The following is a 19005-nucleotide window of genomic DNA, read 5'->3' on the forward strand; positions in this document are numbered from 1 at the left end:
ATGACTTGAGGGCAGCTGGTGCTTAAGCCTTCCCCCTTCTTCTGGAAACAGCCACTTTGTCCAGGGGCTGTTAGCCTGGAAGGGTTGGGGAAGAGCCTAGACATCCTGGGCCAGTCCAAGCCCTCCAGGCCTCTTGCTACAGGCCCAGCCTGTGCAGTCATATCAAGTCTCCACTGGACTCTTGGCTGCTGAGGCTTGCGGGAAGATGTGAGCATGGTCTGTGTAGGAGGCAAACCTTCTATGAATCTTTGAAGCCAAAGCAAAGCAAACAGGAATTACAGGTCAAGGGGTTGAAGACCTTTGAGAGCTGAGATCTGGTCACACCTGAAGTCATTAAAATCACTGAAGTGTTTAGATACACAACCCAATACTTTTTTAAACACAAGCAGTACCATTCACCAGCTACTGAGCAGTCCTTCATGCACACCGTAGACAGAAAGGTGAAGTCTTGAAGTCTGTTAGAATAACGAACAGTTTATTAAAAGCTAGCCTGGGGCTCTGTGCCAGCCCCACAGCTGAGAGGGGCTCCCACGACTGCCCCCAGGCCCGGGAGCAGCCCCTTCCAAGGTCCTTCCCTTGTTTCCCCGCCCCAGCCCTGATCCCAATTAAAAAAAAAAAAAAAAAAGATAAAGGACAAGACGGCACAGGACGTCAGACAGCAACAGGGGAATGGGAGACCCAGGCATCCTGACCCCGAGACCCCATCCTGATCCTTCTTGCCAGTAAGGCGGCCTCTCATTCTCCCCGCCTCAGGCCCCAGGCCTGCTCTGCCCTACGGCAGGTCTGAGGGCCCCACTGTGAGGGTAGTATAGTTCTCTGAATATAATATATCTAGACCCACCCTTCCCCTCCCCCAGGGGACTAGATGAATATTTGACACGCACATCTCCCTCCTTTCCCTGGAGGTGGCGGAGGGAGACCCTGGCACCATGGTGGGGAGGCGGGGCTCCTGGGCAGCCTTGGGGCACCTATGCCCAAGCTGGCCCTGGGCCGCTGGCTAGCCCCGAGAAGCTCATGAGATGAGGAGGTCTGAGGGGAGCTGGAGCCAACATCCTGTCCCCTACCCTTGCTTGGGCCTCCAGCACAGTGCCCTCCAGGGTCAGGCTCCACCCACCCCTGCCCTGCCCTGCCCGTTTAGGAGGGGAGTAGAATGACTCCCTGCTCCTCCCCGCTGCACTTCAGGAATAGAAGTGGGAAGAACCATTGAGGATGTGGGAAGCGACACTGGTGCTGCGGCTCAGGGGCCCAGGCACTGCAGCAGCAGGAGGCCCCACGTTCTCACTGCCACTGCCCCCGGAGGCTGCCCGCCGCAGGGGCTGGGGGCTGTTTCTTAGCAGCAGCAGGGCTCCACCGCGGGGTGTCCCGCTCTGTGTGGGGGGCCCCAGCCAGTTTGGGGGGCCTGGGGGAGCTAGTAGAGATGGCTGGCGCCAGGCTGGAGGGGGCATGCCTGGTGGAGGAGGGCCGTGGCTCCAGTGTGCCCCCGAACGGGGAACGGGACGGGAGGGCCAGGCAGGAGCAGGGGGTGGAGCGGGATAGCCCTGGGCAGCAGCCTCGGCCGGAATGCCCCCCAGAGCCATGCTGGAGAAGCCCAGCCTCATGCTTTCAGCATCGAAGGCCTCTATCTCCCGGGCCTGCCGCTCCAGCAGACTCCGGATTCGCTCGGAGCGCCCTGTCTGCAGGGCCAGCAGCTCCTCTTCCACCTGGGGCACCCAGAACAAAGGTTAGAGTCGGGTGGGAGGCGGGGGGCAGGAGCCTACCCTCCATCCCCGGTCCTGGTCCTGGAGGCTAGGCCCATTACCCGCTGCTCCAGCAGTGCGCGCCGCAGTGCGACCCTCTGCTCCAGCTCCCGCAGCTCCCTCTCATGCTGGCTCTCTGTGCGGATCTTAATCTTGCTCTGGTAAGCGTTGAGCAGCTCCAGCTCCTGTTGAAGCTGCTGCCGAAGGGCCTGGAACTCTGCCTCCTGGGTCTCATCAAGCCGCAGCTGGAGGAGACAAAGAACCAGTTGTAGGGATCTCCTCCCCAACCCCCACTATCCTCCCCTGCCCCAGGTAGGCCTGGGCCCTAAGGTTTCAAGAAGCAGCGGTCTCAACATCTATCAGAATGGAAGATGGTCATACCCTGTGGCACAGCAATTACACTGCAGAATCTATTCCCCCAGGTATACTTGCACATGTGTTCGAGGTGTTCACGGAAGCGTTGTGATAGCAAAATACTGGAAACAACCTAAATGTCCACCAATAAGGGATGGGTTAAATAAATTATGGTACAGCCATACTATGGAAAATTCTATGCTGTAAAAAAAATGAGACAGGTGTACTGACAGGGGAAGATGTCCAAGAAGTATTAAGTGGAAAAAGGAAGTTAGAGAATAGTAAATGTACAGTATGATTCCACCTTGTCTAAAATTCATATAAGTTTTCAAAATGTACACTGAAAAAACACAAAATACAGTTAATTATTAACAAGTTACCTGTGAAAAGTGGGACTAGGTGAGTTAACAGCCTTAGGTGGGGCGTTTCCACTCTACTCTCTTAGTACATTACTTTTTTAAAGTGGCCCATTCCAGTGTTAGGTGTGGTCATTTTTTTTAGAACAGCAACTTTCAAAATCCTCCAGAGGTCTGAGTAAGTAGGCTTGAGGGCCACACACTTTAATCTGCACCCTGTTTACCCATTAAACTAACTTGGGCCCAGGAAAAAATAATAGCCACTCTTTTCCTTCGTGGTTCTTGGGAGTAGGCACATGGCTTTGTCAAGACCTTAAGAAAATGCTAAGAGAAAGAATAAAACCATTGAGGAGAATATGAAATAATCAAATCACTGTGGAGAACACTAACCAAGAAAGAGTATGTGAGTTTCCCAAGTAAAAAAGCCCTAGCTCTGTGCACGCCCCACACTGTCCACTTCACTAAAGCAAAGTACAGAGCCCAGCCTCTACCGCGCTCCCGCCCTGGGCCCCAGGCCTCACCGCCTGCGAGCTGAGCATCTCTGAGATGGACTGGTCATATTGCTCGGCCAAGATCGCCAGCTTTCGGGTCTGCTCCTCTTTGAGCCGCTTAAGGAGGCTCTTGTGCTGAGCTTTGGGCGTAGTCTCCAGCAAGTGTGCTCGCAGAGCCTTGTACTGCCGAGTCTGGATCTTACACGTCTCCTGGAACTGCTTCTTGATCTGCAGCTCCTTAGACTATGCAGTGGACGGATCAAGGGGGGATGGGGGCAGGGGGAGGAGCAGGAAAAGGAGGAGGAGGAACAACCAGGGGAAATGGGGAGAAGAGAGAGAAGAGGAGAGGAGACAGAAGCAGAGACAGGGAGAGGGAGAGAAACAGAAAACATGTTAGACAGAGGGGGTGGGGGGAGCTGTATACAGACAGACATGGAGAGGTGGGATCGTGTTGAGAGAGAGAGATCAGGAAGGTCTCGATGGGCAAGAGATGCAAAGAAGACAAGTTTTCAAGAGCACGTGCACGGAGCTGGGTGGGATACCCACGAGAAAGAACATCAGAGTTACTGGACGGGGAACTGAGGATCTTGGAAGCTCTGACCAGGCAAAGAGGGAGAGATTGTGACCTAGAGACAGAAGCACGTGAGCAAATATGAGAACGTGCACAATAACAAGCAAGAAGAACCAGTCACACAAAACACCCATGAAGAAAGCAACACAACTAAGGACAGACACAGGAAGTCCCAGGTCCAGCACCTCAGGGAAGAAGGCAGGGGAGGAGGAGAAACACCGAGCTGGAAAGGGGTAAGAAGGGGCTGCCCCATTTTGGGCCACAGAAAAGAAGGGGGCAAAGGAGGTGGCCAAAAAGGACCTGCCAAGTTCCACCGGCCAGGAGCTGCCACCCTGACCAGATCCGCATTCCAGCCCAGCCCCTCACACACACACTCCCACTTCAGGCCCACAGTGGATCCTGCTGCCACGGCCCCCATACTCCTCCTGGTTGCCCCCAGCTCAGCACCCCCTACTATGGAGGGCCCCCAACCCACTAGGGTAACGCCTGATGCAGGAGAGCAATTTGGCCCCCAGCAGCCGGGAACCACGGAGGGAACGGGTTGGGAGAAAAGGCAGGGGATGAGGAGACCAAGGGCCTGGAAACTAAGGGCTCTGGAAGGAACCCACAAACAGGGGCCCTGTGGGATCAAGAAGTTCGGTGAAGTTCTACAGGGGCCCAGGCCCCAGAGCTGGTGGCGATCATGGTACAATGAAGCTATGAAGGCATAGAGCATGAGGCTGAGGAGAGGGGCTGAGATAACGGAGGCGGGGTGAAGAGGTCATGGAGCCAGGCCAAGGGTCAGCCTGGGGGCATACCAGGGAGGCTAGGCGGCAGGACAAAGCAGACAGAGGCAGCCTGGGCCAAAGGCACAGTTCCGCTCAGATATTTTATTTGTGTTTGTCTTTTTCGTTTTTTGGTGGGGGGGAAGGGGACAGGTTGGAAGGGAGACAGAAAAACAAAATCAAAGAAGAGAAAAAAAACATGACTCTTCCCACCCTCCGCCACCCCTGGCCCCAGGCCTGAGTCAATGAGGGTGAGGATGAGCACACACAGCGGGAGAACAGCAATAACTTAGGGGAGGAGTGCCAGGAGAGCACAGAGTGACTGCTGGACTCCACGGCGGAGGAGGCTGCCTGTCTAGAGGTCCGAAGGGCTGGGCCTGGGGTGAGGGAGTAAACTGAGGAAGGTGGGTGAAAGGAGAGGACTGGGGACTGGAGAAACTTCACTGGATGTGGGAAATAAAGTGCTCAATGCTCTAGATTTGGGCTGGAGTCTGCTACCTCCAGGGAGGCAAGGCCCGGGATTGGCGGGTGCGGGATCTCCGCCCGGCGAGAGTCCCTGAAAGTGGCTGGCAGGAAGCAGGGGGCCCTAGCCGGCGCTGGCTGCGTGGTAGTAGCCGGGGGATTCGGGTGGGCCGTTCACCCCGAAGCAGGCCCCAGCTGGCCAGTGTGTGGATGGCCCACAGAGGCAAGTGGGATGCTAGACCTTGGCTGGCCCGTGCCAGACGCCAGTTCCAGCCCTTGCACAGGGCCCAGACCCTTGCCAACAGGGCTAATGGGTGTTGGGCAGTGCGGTGATTACGCCGCCGGGGCCCAGGGACAGGCAGGCGGCTGCGGAAGCCATCCTTGTTGGTTTTGGGGTAGAGTGCAAACAGACCCCGGTCCCCCACAGCCCCACAGCCCTGTAGGGCCCGGAAGGCCATGGGTGACAGGCGCAGCAGAACCCGCAACCAGAGTCGAGATATGCCCCGGCGCACCCGGGGTCCCTGCTGCCGCACCCACCTGCCCCCCGCTGCTACAGCCACTAGAGGTAGAGCCAGGCCTGGCCAAGCTAGGAGCCAGGCAGCTCCAAGGCCCAGGGGCACACCCATGAGGCCTCGGCGCCAGCTCAGGCCCAGGACAACCCCCAGTGCGGTACCCTGGGCCAGGAGTAGGAAAAGACTCGGGGGCAGGTGCAGAGCTGTACAAAGGAGCAGGTAGGAGGCCCCCAGGCCCACCAGCCCTACTTCAAGGGCCAGCAGCGCTGCCTGCAGGCCACCCCCACCCTGGGCTGCCAGCAATGGGAGCAGCAGCAGCAGCAGGAGGGGCAGGAGGCCGGAGGAGGACCCCACTGCAAAGGAGAGCCCAGCCAGGAGGCCATGGGACAGGAGTCCAGGGAGCTGGCTGGCAGGGCCGGGCCTCAGGTGTGTCGGAGGAGGTTCAGGAGGGATATCTGGGGAAGGACAACCGTCTCCAGGATCCCTAGGGGTTCCAATCGGAGCCCCCTCTTCCTCTTCTTCCTCCTCCTCGGGGACTGGAGTCAGTGCTGGGCCCTGGACCCAGCCAAGCTCAAACTCCTCATCCAGACCCCCATCCTCCTTCTCCCACAAGCTCCACGTCCCAGCCTCCTCCTGGCCAACAATGCTCCTCTCCTGGGGTGCCAGGGAGGGCACCCTAAGCTCCTCTATCTCCTCCTCAGGCAGACCCCAAACTTCCTCATCAACCAGGCTCCCATGTTTTTGTGGACTGGATCTAGGGGCTCCTGATTCTTCCCCCAAAATCCTCTGCTGCTCAGGCTCCAAAGTGGCCCCTTCCTTTCCCAGAATCCTTCTCTCTGCAACTGCTTCCTCCTCCTCGCCCAGCATTCTTTGGTCCAGGACTGCCTCCTGGCCAGGTGAGCAGGGCTGCTCTTCTATAGGGGTGCCTGTGCTGGGTGGGCCCAGAGCCCCAAGAATGGGGAGCGGGAGGCCCGGGGGGCGCTGGCCTGCACGTACTTTGAGGCTCTTGGGCTGCTGGCGAACCTGGGCCGCGTGCTTCTGCCGCAACTCTTGCTCGCGCCGCTTGTTGTACTCCAGCTGGTTGCCCAGCTCCGTCTGGTGCTGCAGGCGGGTGAGCTCAGCCCGCGTGCGCTGCACGGCCTGGAGCTGCCGCAGCTCCAGCTCCCGTGTGGCCTCGTGCTGCCGAAGCAGCAATGCACACTCCAAGTCTTTCTGGGTCTGCTTCTTGTTCAGGTCCTGAGGCAGAAGAAACGCAGGGCCCGAGGCCCGAGGCCCGGTCAGTGTCAAGGAAGTGAGGGGCCAGGGCTCCTTGACAGAGAAGGCTGGGGACAGCAAGAGATGGAGCCAAGCTCTTGCCTAGCCTGGCAACAGAGGCCTAAGGAAATTCTGGCAGGGTCTGTTGGTGATGGGAAATAAAAGGGGCACTGAAGCAAAGCTGAACCTTTAACACCAAGAGGGCCAAGGAGAAAGAAGACAAGAATGAGGCAAACGGAAAAGGGTGGGTCCCTGGGATCCGTGAGCTAGCGGGAGGCGGGAGACGGGGGACTGGGACGCCTACCTCCCGCAGCAGGTCCTGATCCAGGCTGTGCCGAGCCAGCAACATCTTGCGCTTGTACTGGCGACACTGCAGCTCAAAGTACTGGCGCTGCCGCCGCAGCAGCCCTGCCTCCTCCTCCGCCTGGCACTGCTGGAGCTGCTCCTTCTGCCGCAGCAGCCACTCGGCCTTCTCTCGCTTGGGCGTGCTGGGGTTCTCCTGGAGCTCCTGGGAGAGGTCAGAGGGGAGCAGGGTCAGGGCCCACCAGGCCCGCCATCCACCCCACCCCACCAGCAGCCCTAGCCCACCTCCTTCAGCTGCTCCTTGCGCAGTTTGTAGGTTCGCTTCTGTGCCTCCAGCAAGGCGGCCAGCTCCTTCTTCTGCTGCCCGAGGATATGCTGCTGAAACTTCCGCTCCTCCGCCTGGGCAGCTCGAGCCTCCTTCTCGCCAATGGCCTGGTGTCGCCGGGCCAGCTTTTCTGCCTCTGCCCCAAAGCCGGCCCGCTGCGCCTCGAGCTCCCGTTGCAGCCGCGCACTGTGCTCCTCCCGTTCACCTCTCAGCCGAGACTCCAGGGCCAACAGCTGCTTCTGGTGCTGTCTTCGCATCCGCTTATAGCCGCTCAGCTGCTCCCGCAGCGCAGAGTCCTGCTCATGCTCCTGGATCTGACGGCTGACCTGGGGCAAGAGAGAGGGTGAGAGCTGGGGCTCAGCCTGGCCCCCAGTTAATTAACACAGAGGGTCTTCCACGGGGAAGAACATGGGTTTTCAACTCATGGGTTTCATTCTCCTTTAGCACCTTTCTCACACACACCCTCTCTAGCCTGTTTCCTCAACCTGATAATGGCGATACTATCTACTTCACAGGTTGGTCTAACCGAATGATAAAAGGTGGCAAGCACAGGGCTTGGCACAAAAGTAGGAACAATGCATGCTCATTTGAAACAGTGAGTCAGACAGACCTGGGATCAAATCCCAGCTTTGCCACTTACCAACAATGTGATCTCGAGTAGTTAACTTCTCAAAGCACCAGTTCCCTCATCTCTTAAACAGGGAAATAATACCTTCTTATACAGGCTGTGAAGTAAGTTTGGAATCTATCTAATAAGTGCTGGCTTCCTTTTTCAGCAAACATGGTGGGTACTAAGCTGGGATGGGGCCACACGATGCTGGAATAACAAGAACACTGGGCTTGGACACCCTCACCGTAAGTCTGATTTCAGATCTCATTCTCAAATGACTCTGCCAGTGGCTCTCATACTAGTCCTGGCAGCCAAGACCTCTCTGCACAGTACTGCAGAGCACCACAGGATCTGAAGAGTTGCTGGAACACAACCACCCCCAAGCAGAGGCTGTAAGAACATACTAGACTGCATCAATGGCCTCTAAGGGGATCGTTGATACTCAAATGCAGCTGAGCAGGAATGTGATCTAAAGGCTTATTAAAAACATGGGTGAAAAGCTATGTTTTATGAAAAGCCTAATCACTTTTCCCTGTGAACTGAGAAAAAGATTGCCGTGAGTTGATTTTTGGAGAGGACTAAGGGCCTGCTTACAGGAGCAGAGAGCCACCAAAGGCAGTGGGGCAAGTGGCTCCTCTGAGCCACAGGTGCCTCATTTCTCCAACGGGATCCTATTCTCCCCATCCCCAGGGAGCTGGAAGGCTTTACACAGGCCTGTGTGTGAGCCTGAGGGCTAAGTGCTGGTAGGAGACAGACACCTGAACACCATCCCTGCCCGTTGGGGCACAGAATCTGGCAAACCGAACATGCTGCTGTTCAGGACCACCCAAGCACAGGGCATCCCCGGTACAGGACTCCCCCAGGACAGGGCACCCCCAGCACAGGGCTGTGAAGCACCTGACTCACCAGAGGAGCCTGGGAAGGCAGCCCACGAGATGTCAGTTAAGTCAGGCCATCAAAACGGAATAAGTTTGCCAAGCTAGAAACACCCAGATTGGGCCATGTGACCAAAACAGTCCGCTGGGAGGAGGAGGGAGGTGGGAAGGTTAAGGGGAGCAGGCAGGAGCCAGCAACAGAAAGTGAGGATGGAATCCGGACTTAATCATGGGCCACTGGGAGGAAATAATTTCTAGACTTAAAAAACGGACAGTGAGCAGGCCGAGTGAGGATGGCTACACTTACCAGGGAGGCAGTTCGGATGGTGGCAAAGTGGTCCCGGTTGCGGCAGTAGGCCCGGCGGCGAGCAGAAGAGGTGGTGGAGGTGGGAGCTGGGGCTGCAGGCGGCTGGATAGGGCTGGGGGTTATCTCTGGCTGGTAGGGGTCATCATACAGGTTGTCAGAGCCCTAGAGGGAGGTAGAAGAACCACCCAAGGCTCAGAGGACACTGAGCCCAAAGACAGCTACCTGAGGAGAACCATTCAGACACAGAGGAGTGCTGAGCTTAGGGAGGGAGGGTGAGGACCCAGGCGGTTCTAGATCAGGAGGCTTGGGCCCCCCAAGCGTGAGCTGCATACCGGCAGCCGGTGGATAATGGAGCTGTGGGAGGTGACCGTGTGCTCTCCCTCCTGCATCATGGCCATCTCCCGAGCTTCAGGGCCTTCTTCTTCCTCCTCCTCTTCTTCTTCCTCCTCCTCCTCTTCCTCGTTGTCTGAGGCATCTGCTAGGCTGTTGACAGAGCTGCTCTGGCTGGAGGCGCTGATAGACATGCTGGGCACTGAGTGGCTACTCTCGAGACTGGTCAGGGTCCCGGCTCGGTGCATGTAGGGCTCGGCCTCCTGTGAACAGGGCGTAGGCTGCTGGGCAGGGAAGGGGAAGCCCTGGGGTGTATGCATGGAGGGAGCACAGGGAGATGGTGGTGTGAGTAGGGCTGAGGAAAGGGCCAAAAAACTGCAGGTGGCAGGGACACACGGGGGATAAAGAGGGGTGTCAGGGCAAGCTGGGTCACCTCTTCCTCCTCTGGGGCCTCAGCACCAGGGCCATTGGGTGCCTCTTGGAACAGGATCTTCTTCATCTTGCGGTACTGCAGATTGTCCAGCTCCCGTACAGCATCCTTGGTCCTCTGGATCAGGTCCATGATGACTGTGGGTGGCCGCTCCCGGAGCACAAAGCGGTGCTGGGGGAAGAGGACGCTGAGGCCTGCTGCCAACTCCCCTCCCGCCCTCCATAACCCACAGCCCTTGGCATTCTCTCTTGACCTGAGGCATTCTTCTGGGGCCCACACCCACCATGGGTTGATGCTGGCCTTGTCCCAAGCCTTTCTCCCACAACAATTTTCTGCACCACCCAGTATCTACTCCCTAGACAGATTCTTGTTCCTCCAGGCATGGCTGACAGACAGGAACATTCAGGAGATCTGGATTCTCATCCAGCTCTTCTACTAAACGGCTAGGTAACCTTGGACATGTGATGGACACGGGCTTCATACAGTATCCCACAATTACAAACCAAGTGGGTCCAACTACATCATCTATAAAGTTTACAACTAGGGCTCCTTAAGTCCCCATGGGTCTGTGAAGGGAATGGGGCCCCTCTATTTCTGATAATTCAAAAAACACCTAAGGGAAATCATACATTTACCCATGATAAGGCTATACAGGCTTTTGGCTTGCATTACATCAGATCAGTGGGGCAACCCTGGTTATCGCACGCTGACCAGAAGCTCTGGCTGGCAATTATATACATCTTTGATTAATAAAAGATGGGAAAACAGATTATTACTTAATAAATTAAGGCAGTCTGGTAGACACAATCTTTTAAAACACAGAGTCCACTGGGCATTGGGGATGGGGTGGGAATTCATCAATGAAGCTCTTGACAGAAGAGGAACTGGGAACCACTAATTTCCCTTGGGATTCCTGAGCCTCCAACAAGCTACAGTTCCAGGAGAATGCTAGGCTAGCAGGCCCTCACCTTCAGGAGAACCTCTGAGGTTGGTCTGTCTTGAGGGATTTTCTGAAGACAGGAGTCGACAAAATTCCGGAAGTACTCAGACCTGAAAGTCACAGGAGGGTTGGGAGAGGAGTGGGGAAGGCATGAGCCAGGCAGCCATACCCCATGGCCTCACCTCTGGTCCCAGGAATCTCAGTCCTCACCAGTGTCCTGACTGGAGCACGGGGGATTCATTCTGTGCAATGTGGTATAAGGCACTCATTGCATTCATGTTAAACAGCGGTGGTTTCCGTTCCGCTACAGAGAAAGGTGAAGGGGAAGGAGGTGAGAGGGGGCGGGGAAGGGGGTTAGAGAACAATGGAATGGAATTGAGACAACTTGGGTTCAAACCCCAGCTCCTTGACTGCCTTGCCACATGACCTTGAGAAGTTCCCATCATCCTGCTACGTCTCAATTCCTTCCTCTGTAAAATACAACACCCATCCTTCACTGCACATGGGTAGACTAGGGATCAAAGAAAATAACATATACAAAAGCACTAACAGACAGAAGGACGGACATTCGGTTATCACCCCAAGTAATACTTCTTAGGGGCCAAAGGGAGCAAGCAGATAACTTGTTAATTGCTATGGGAAAGATAAAATCAGGAATTAGGCCCTGCCCTCAAGGAACTTCCAATCTAAAAGATAAGATTAAACAGGACTGAAAAAATAACATCAAAGTACTAACTGGTATAAAAGGGAGGCAGGAAAGTGGCCAGGAAGTTGAGTTTGCAGTGGGCCTTGAAGCTAGTACACCTTCAGGGAATTCAGGAATGGGCTTTGAAAAAAGACCTGAGATTAGAAGTTGCAAGCTAAGAGTCCCTAAGAATCCCTTGTAGTGCAGAAAAAGTCCTGTCGTTTTGGTCTAAACGATGATTTTAAAAATTAATTGCCAATAGTAATAATCAAATAATGTAAGTTTTCAGTTTCTCCTTCAGAATTAGATCTGGTGAAATGGAGTCTACATTACTGCCTAACAATGGTCAGGAGCTAAGCACTAGCTGCCCTCTTTCTACGGAAACAGCAATCTCCAGTTTGCCACAGCCTGCTCCACACTGCTTCCCTGATACTGACTGAGTATGAGCTGACATTTGTAATCAGACTTGTGTTGTTTTTCAATAGTAGAGTAATATTTCTCTGTATCCCCATCTCTTCCGAAAACTAGAAATAAAATGGACAAATCTAGCTTTTTCTTATACTTGGGTCTGTTTCTTACATTTTCATCAACTGTCTGGGCCTGGCCTCAAATGGTAAATGCAGACTGTGGAGATGGAGGAAAACAGCTCATCCAAATCTCTGACCTCGGGCAGGGCCTGGCCTCAAATGGTAAATGCAGACTGTGGGGATGGAGGAAAACAGCTCATCCAAATCTCTGACATCGGGCAGGGGACCCAATATGAACCAAAGCAAGGAAGTGGAAACGTTCATGACACACTCAGAGGTGGAGCCCATGAAGGAAAGGGCCAGCCTTTAGGAAGCAGAGCCTCTAGGTTGGTGCAAGGAATGACAGAGATGGCTTCAGTCTTGAAGGCAACAGGGGGGCACTGATGGATCCAAACAGGGAGTGAAATAACAGCACTGAGCTTAGGCAGACCTCTCTGGCATCAGTATTTCAGACACACTGGAAGGGAGGAGAGACTGGAGAGGTCACCACAGGAGGCTGTTGATAAGAGAAACTAACAGCAACTCTTTCTTGAGCAACTATTTTGTGTCTGGCATTGTGCTGGAAGCCTTATAAAGGTTACCGACCTCATTACAGAATTGTTTCAATAGTGCTGATGAGAACCCTAGCATGGCTTCAAGGCCTTAAGGACTCACTTGGGCCTAATTCTCTGGCCTTATTCCTCACTATTCTCTATATGACATGCTATGTTCCAAACAACTGAAGCTAGTCCCAGTTCCCCAGGCCTGCTCTTACCTCTAGGCTTCTCACATGCTATTCTCCCTGCCTGGAAAGCTCTTCCCTATATCCTTCAAACAGCTCTTATTTATCTTGTGGGTCAGCTTCAACATTCTGCTACAAGGAGGCCTTCTTCAGCCCCTAAACTAGGTCAAGTCTCTTATTTTACATTTGAACCGCTCCTGTAACTTCTCCACTCAGGTCTCATCACACTGAAAGAAAACATGCCTGACTGGTTTCCCTAACTCAAATAAATGTAAGTTCCATGAGGGCAGGATTCTCATTCACTGCTATCCCTCCAGAATCACATGGTGGGCACTCAGAAAAGACTTAGAACTAGGGTGGTGGACAGGAAGAGATGAATGCTACAAAATCTCTAGGCCTAAGAACTGGCAGAATTTGACAGCTGCCTATATTTGGGGCTCCAGGGTAGAGTCACAACAGACAGGAAGTTGGAGGCCTGAGATCCCATCCCTAGGAGAATGGGGTAGTCTGGGAAGTAAAAGAAAAGGGTGGAAAAGGGGATGAGGGAGCAGAGAGGAGGATGTTCTTACCCAGCTCGATGCAGGTTATCCCCAAAGACCAGACATCTACTTTGCCATCATACTGCCCCTCATCCATGGCCAGGATCACCTCGGGTGCCATCCTGGGAGAATGGTCAGGAGAGAGAGATGAATCACCCACTGAGACTTTATCATGACGACTCCCAATATCCTGGGAGCTCTCTCCACTCACCACCACTCTCACTCACCAGTATGGGGTGCCCACGAAGGAATTGGCGGGTGCCATGATGGACGCAGAGCCAAAGTCCCCCAGCTTCACTAACCCTGGCTCTGACAGCAGGATGTTTCCAGCCTTCACATCCCTGTCAGAGGCAAAGTACAGGGATGAGACACATGTCTCAGGAAGCTAGGGAGGGGCTTTGGCCAGAGCCTCCAGGAAGACTACAGCCCAGCTAAGTGACAGGTGGTGCAGCTAGTACTCCCCTCCCAGGCATCGCCGGTGCTGCTCATACCTATGGATCATGTTGTGGGAGTGCAGATACGCCAGGCCCTGCAGCGCCCCATGGGTCACAGCTGCGATCTCCACCTCCTGAAGGGGTTTCTTGTGCACTGAAAAGTGAGGGAAGAACTTCAATTTGAGGGAGCGCAAGCATGGGACTGGAATAAGCTCCCCTTAACCATTCCCCTATGGCTCCTCTGTTCTTCTCCCTTCTCCACTTACTGGCCAATGAGTCACTTACCTTCTAGAAGGTCAGAAGCTGAGCCCAGGCAATACTCCATCACCAGCTAAGGAAGGGACAAGAGTCAGAGATCAGAATCTGCTGTGCAGAGACTCAAAACAGAGTTTCCTTGACTATCCTGCACTCAAGCTATGTCCCTGGGGTGATGACAAGGAGGAAAGACAAGTGGAGACACTGAGGGGGTGGTGGGAGAGTTCCTGGAGTCTGGGCCTAAGACATTCACCACCATCCAACGGAATCCCTCCAAGCTCCCAGTCAATCTCCACCTCCTCCAGCCCACAGTGCCCTGTCCCACGAGCTAACAGCCTATGTCACTCTGAGCCAGGCTTTTGCTCAGAGGGTATGTTTGAGGACTAAAGTGGACAAAAGAAACTTCCTCCTTCTCAAGATCCCATAACAGCACCATGATCAGGGCCAACCTAAGAGACTTGACCAGGATAAGGACAGGCGTGAACAGGGGTAAAGATCAGACCAGAGTCTGGCACCAGCTCACCCAAGCCGTGTGCTCCCTCAGGTAACAGCCCCGGTACTGAATAGTGTTGGGATGCCGGAGCTTCTGTAAGAACCGCACCTCCTTGATGATGTCTTGCCATTTCTAGGGGGTCAGGGTAGGTGGAGGTTACCTAGCTTGCATCTTGACACAGGTCCCCTGCCCCCAACCTGGCTGTATTGCACCTGGCCCACCTCATTGGACTGCTTGCCACTGTAAGACATCTTCTTGATGGCCACCACCTCACTGTTCCGGACATCCCGGGCCTAGAAGACCAGACCAGAACGTGTTGAAGGCCCCAGTGACAGCCGACCATGGGAAGACTTGCAGGCCCAACAAGAGAGGGCAGGAAAGGCCAGTATGATGGAGTGGTGTGCAAGGGCTGTTGGGAGGTCCACAGGAATAGGAAGAGTCCCCGTCCCTCTAACACCCTCCCCAAGACCCAACTCACAAAGTATACGGCTCCAAAGCTGCCATGGCCAATTTCCCGGAGGTCAGAGAAGAGCTTTTCTGGGTCGTCCTTGAAGAAGAGCTCAGCCACATCAGGGTCCTTCAGGCTTCCGGCCCGGCCCCCAGCTGGCATGGTGGCCCCTGGGGGCCCTGAGAGTGGGGCCTGGCCTGGGGAATGGAAATGGGACCTTTAGAGCAAGGATCAGGCCTTTAGGGAGAGGAAGGGACCCATCAAGTTTCTGCCATCTCCTCCCCTCATTCCCTGATGAGGGGGAGGCACTGCTGAGGAAGGGGAGGGGGAGATTAGGAACAACATCAAAGCTCCAAAAAATGAAGTTGCCCGGGCAACCAGATCACGAGGGCTGGGTCCCTGGAGTCCCTAAAACTGCTAGGAAGATTCCGGGAGGCTAAGCATCCTCACCACCCGCTTCAGTGCTCAACAAGTTCCAATTTCCCTACAGCCCCTGTATCTCCTCTCAAGGATAAAACATTCTGCCTCCCAGGCAGCACTCCAGAGCCCCAAGTGTCCTGTCCCACAAGTCCCATACCCCAACTGTTTCCAGGCACCTTCCTGTTCCCCTGGGCGCTGAGGCCCCCCTCCTCCCTCAACCTCTCACACCCTGGAAGAGAACAGGAAATGGCCAGGCCGGAGGCGGTGGAAATCCGGCCATTGTTTGAAGTGGGTACTGGCCCAGAGGGGCCAGCAGACTCACTCTCAAAAAGGGGAAGGGGGAGATATCTAAGATGGGAAGAATAGGGATACAAATGGCATCTGGCTGTGAGGGCCTCTCTGTGGTCTGGGCTACCGTACTTGTCCAGTCCAATTGCGTAAGCATCACACACAGGTACAGGACATTTGCAGGGTACAAATAACATTTACTGAGCAGGTACAGTAAGCACCTTCCATGCATTATCTCTATTCAGTCCTCACCACAACCTTATGAAGCAAGTATTATGATTTCCGCTATCTTACAGATGAAGGAACGGGCTCGGTAAAGGTTAAGTGCCTTGTCCAAAGCTGATCCTCCATCAGTATGACTTCAGAGAATCCCTTCCAAACAGGCAGGGCAGAGTCGTGATCACCATTTCCCAGGTGAGGTCACTGAGGCACAGAGAAGAAAAAGGACTTCTCCAAGGTCAGAGAACAGGACCTTCTGCTCCCCGGTTAGGCCTGTGTGCCCATTACTCTCTTGGCTGTCACCCCAAGCTCAGCTCCGCTCTCAAAGGAAGCCTGTCCTGACCACTTCAGCTGTTGGGAAGCGCTCCTAGGGCACCCAGCCAAACACCCGGAGAAAGTTCCTGCAGGATGCCAGAACCAGGACCCTCAAGGAGATTCTAAGACAGGTTCCAGCCTGAGCACTTGTCAGAATTTAGGCACAAAGGAGCCTTTGGCAGAGCTGGACTCCTGGGGCAGAGTTCTAGCTACTTAAAAGCACCTAACGATTTTAGCATGTAATTTATTCTGTCATGCATTGCTTCCTGTTGTGTTATTAATTTTGTCTCCTCAGCCCAACTGGAAGCTGGAGGGCAAGGAGGGAGCCTGACTCTCCAATGGGCCCCCAGGGTGCAGAGGGCTCAGAATAGCCTGGGAGACTGATTGATTGCTCTCTGCTCAGCCCTCAGCAGCTCCCAGGCTGCTGCTCAAAGCAGGCCCTTTTCTCCCTTCTGCCAGCAACAGTGCCAAGCACCCCTCACCCGCACCATACACCCACACACAAAGGCAGGTGCTCTCAACTTGCCAAAAGAATCTTCCTGACCTCTTTACCAACACAGGGCCCCAGAATGCCAATCTAGGACCCTAGGCCACATGGAAGGGGTGCCACCCACTGGCAAAATATCATGCAGGTCCCCTTCCTCATAACAACAAATACTTGAACAGTGACCAAGGTCTGTGCTAAATCATAACCACCTTCCAAACCCGGTAATGTTATCTCCATTCTACAGATGAGGAAACCCGTATCTATCTGTTCCTAAACTATGCTATCAGTACATCCCATCTGCAATGTACAGCAACAGGGTTTTCAGTAAGTTCCTTCTAGTTCTTGGTCTTCTCTTCAGTGAAATGGATTACAGCATGGAGCTTTTGTAAGATTTTAATGAGATTTCAGACTTAGGAACACCATGCAGACACTCAGCATGTGGATTTTTCCTTCCCTCCCTCCAAGGTCCCCACAAAGCTTTAATCTTTTGGGAGATCACTCCACCCCAACAGACTGGCTTGAGTGGTTCAAAGATGCATTAGGGCTACCACTTGTCAAGAGAGAGCCCTCTCAGGAATCCAGGCCAAACTCTGGGATCAGGGTAAAGATGAAGGTCACAGTGGACAGAAAACTCCATGAGGCAGAAGCAAAAGCCAGAGCCTCCTATCAGAAAAAGCTTCTGAGTAGAGCCCTCCTGGAAAGGAAGCTTATCTCATTCCCATTCTTATCACCCCAACCTGGTCTCCTAGGGACCCCTAGGCTGAGCCCAAACTCGAAAAGAGATGGCAAGAACCAGGCATGCATCAGGGAAAGATGTGACTGAGGACCTGAGTTCAAAATTCTGGTTCTGCCACTGTGTGATCTTGGGTAACCTCTCTGGGCCTCAATGCTCTCAACTGTAAAATGGGAAGATGCCAATAAAAGAGACCCACAGGGTGAACGAGGGGGATGTCACATGAGAGAATGGCTATCAAAGCACTTTGTAAAAGATCGTTTGACAAATGGATGAGATTACGGACACCATCACAGCAAGAGGTTGGAAGGTAACTGCAGTTAAGGGGAAACATTGCCCGGCACCTCAAAACACACATGTATACACACAAACACACATTTCCTTGCAAGGACAAGAAATCCAACTAGACCAAGCCTGAAAAGCAGATAAGCAGACCCACCATGGGAATCAAAGGTATGGGAATCAACACCGCAGAGCAGTCAGGAGAAAGGGGCCTATCAGGGAGGAGGTGGCTGTGAGGAGCAAAGTGAAGGCAACAAGACTGAAGTGCAAATCCATCTGATTAGCTGAAGCACCCTAGGGTGTGAACCCCGGTGACATCAGAGACCCTGTCACCTGAGGTCCCCCACCAACCAGACACAATGAAGGGAAGAGGAAGGGGAAGAGGGAGGCAACAGAAGGCAAGGCTGGCCAGAGGCTGACCACTGGCTCAGCTCGGCTTCCCCATCCTGAGAAGAGGGCCTACCAAAGTCCAGCTTCTCAGAAAGGCGCACCCTTAGACACAGGGACCCGCGCCCCTGTACCCCGAGTCTCACCTGGTAGGGGTCACTATGGTGCCCCAGCGCCTCCGCTTCCGCCTGGGGTCCTCCAGCGGCTCTGCCAAGCAGGGAGAGGGGCAAGGAGACCTTTCCCCTTGCCACCTCTTCCTCGACTTTCGCCCTTCCTGAGGGGCGGGCCCGGGAAGCCTCCCCTGGAGGGGAGGGGGTGACAACCTGATCTGACCTCGCGGTCCAGTCCTCCCCCTCCTCGAGGGCGACAGTTGCCGAATTCCGGATTTCTGATTGTGGGGTCTGAACCCCGAATATTTGAACGGGAGGAAGACCGAATCTGATATTTGAATGCCTGGGGAATGAACCCCGGATACTGGTGCACGAAAGGGCCTGAACCCGATATTTGAAATTCAATGAAACAGAGACCCAGGATTAGAGAGGTTGGGACTCGAGTCCCGGATATCTGAACTATGAGGACTGATACCCGGGTATTTGAGAAGCGAGGGACAAAGCCCGGAAATTTGCGACCCAGGGGCCTGAGCCCTAGGTCTTCGGCCACCGACTGGGGGCCCACCCCGAGGACGTCCGGCCGCACGGCCCCTCTCACGCCGGGGTCCGAGGGTGACAGCCCCCACTCCCGGCCCGGCCTCCTCCCTCTCCCTTCTCTCTTCCGAGAATAGCTGGAAGATTGTAGCTAAGGCGCTGCTGACGGTCCCCGCGCCCTCTCTGTCTCGCCTCCTCTCCGTCTCAGCCTCTCTCCGCACCACAGCCCCGATCTTGTCCCGGTCTCCCTCTCCCTCTTCCTCCCAATTCCAAGATGGAGACCGGGCGGGAGCGCGCAGGCGCGGTAGGGACGCCGGGCCAAAGGGGGCGGAGCCGCGGAGGACTCAGCCCCGCCCTCTCTCCTCACCGCCGCGGCCCGGGAGACCGGCAGCCGCCGAGCCCGAGTGCGCGCGCGCCCCGCCACGCGGACCCCGGGCCGGAGTAGGCGGGGAGAAGGGCTAGGCTTGCAAGGGGAGGAGTCCGGCACTCTATCCCAAGACTGGCGGTG

The 19005-nt window shown here is 54.8% G+C and overlaps 1 protein-coding gene across 4 annotated transcripts; it reads right to left on the reverse strand.

The window, feature by feature from the left end:
* Positions 1 to 454: 454 nt before the first annotated feature.
* TAOK2 (TAO kinase 2) lies at positions 455 to 18788 on the reverse strand. Of its 4 annotated transcripts, none has more exons than XM_003930106.4 (19): positions 18000 to 18788; positions 14753 to 14919; positions 14496 to 14567; positions 14305 to 14406; positions 13812 to 13857; positions 13584 to 13680; positions 13320 to 13433; positions 13123 to 13214; positions 10831 to 10924; positions 10649 to 10730; positions 9684 to 9851; positions 9253 to 9513; positions 8921 to 9082; positions 7089 to 7454; positions 6805 to 7008; positions 6243 to 6482; positions 2968 to 3180; positions 1799 to 1981; positions 455 to 1700 (listed from the first exon to the last, which is right to left on the reverse strand). In XM_003930106.4, exons 2-19 carry the CDS (start codon positions 14882 to 14884, stop codon positions 1179 to 1181), a joined length of 3150 nt encoding a protein of 1049 aa, XP_003930155.1. In that variant the 5' UTR covers positions 14885 to 14919; positions 18000 to 18788; the 3' UTR covers positions 455 to 1178. The 4 variants fall into 4 exon arrangements, with proteins under 4 accessions (XP_003930155.1, XP_039333755.1, XP_074238104.1 ...); XM_039477821.2 differs by lacking the exon at positions 455 to 1700 and adding an exon at positions 2118 to 2223 and having other exon boundaries at positions 1888 to 1981; XM_074382003.1 differs by lacking the exon at positions 455 to 1700 and having other exon boundaries at positions 1891 to 2223.
* Positions 18789 to 19005: the final 217 nt, after the last annotated feature.

The sequence above is a fragment of the Saimiri boliviensis genome, chromosome 12, assembly GCF_048565385.1.
Source record: "Saimiri boliviensis isolate mSaiBol1 chromosome 12, mSaiBol1.pri, whole genome shotgun sequence".
NCBI classification, from domain to species: domain Eukaryota; kingdom Metazoa; phylum Chordata; class Mammalia; order Primates; family Cebidae; genus Saimiri; species Saimiri boliviensis.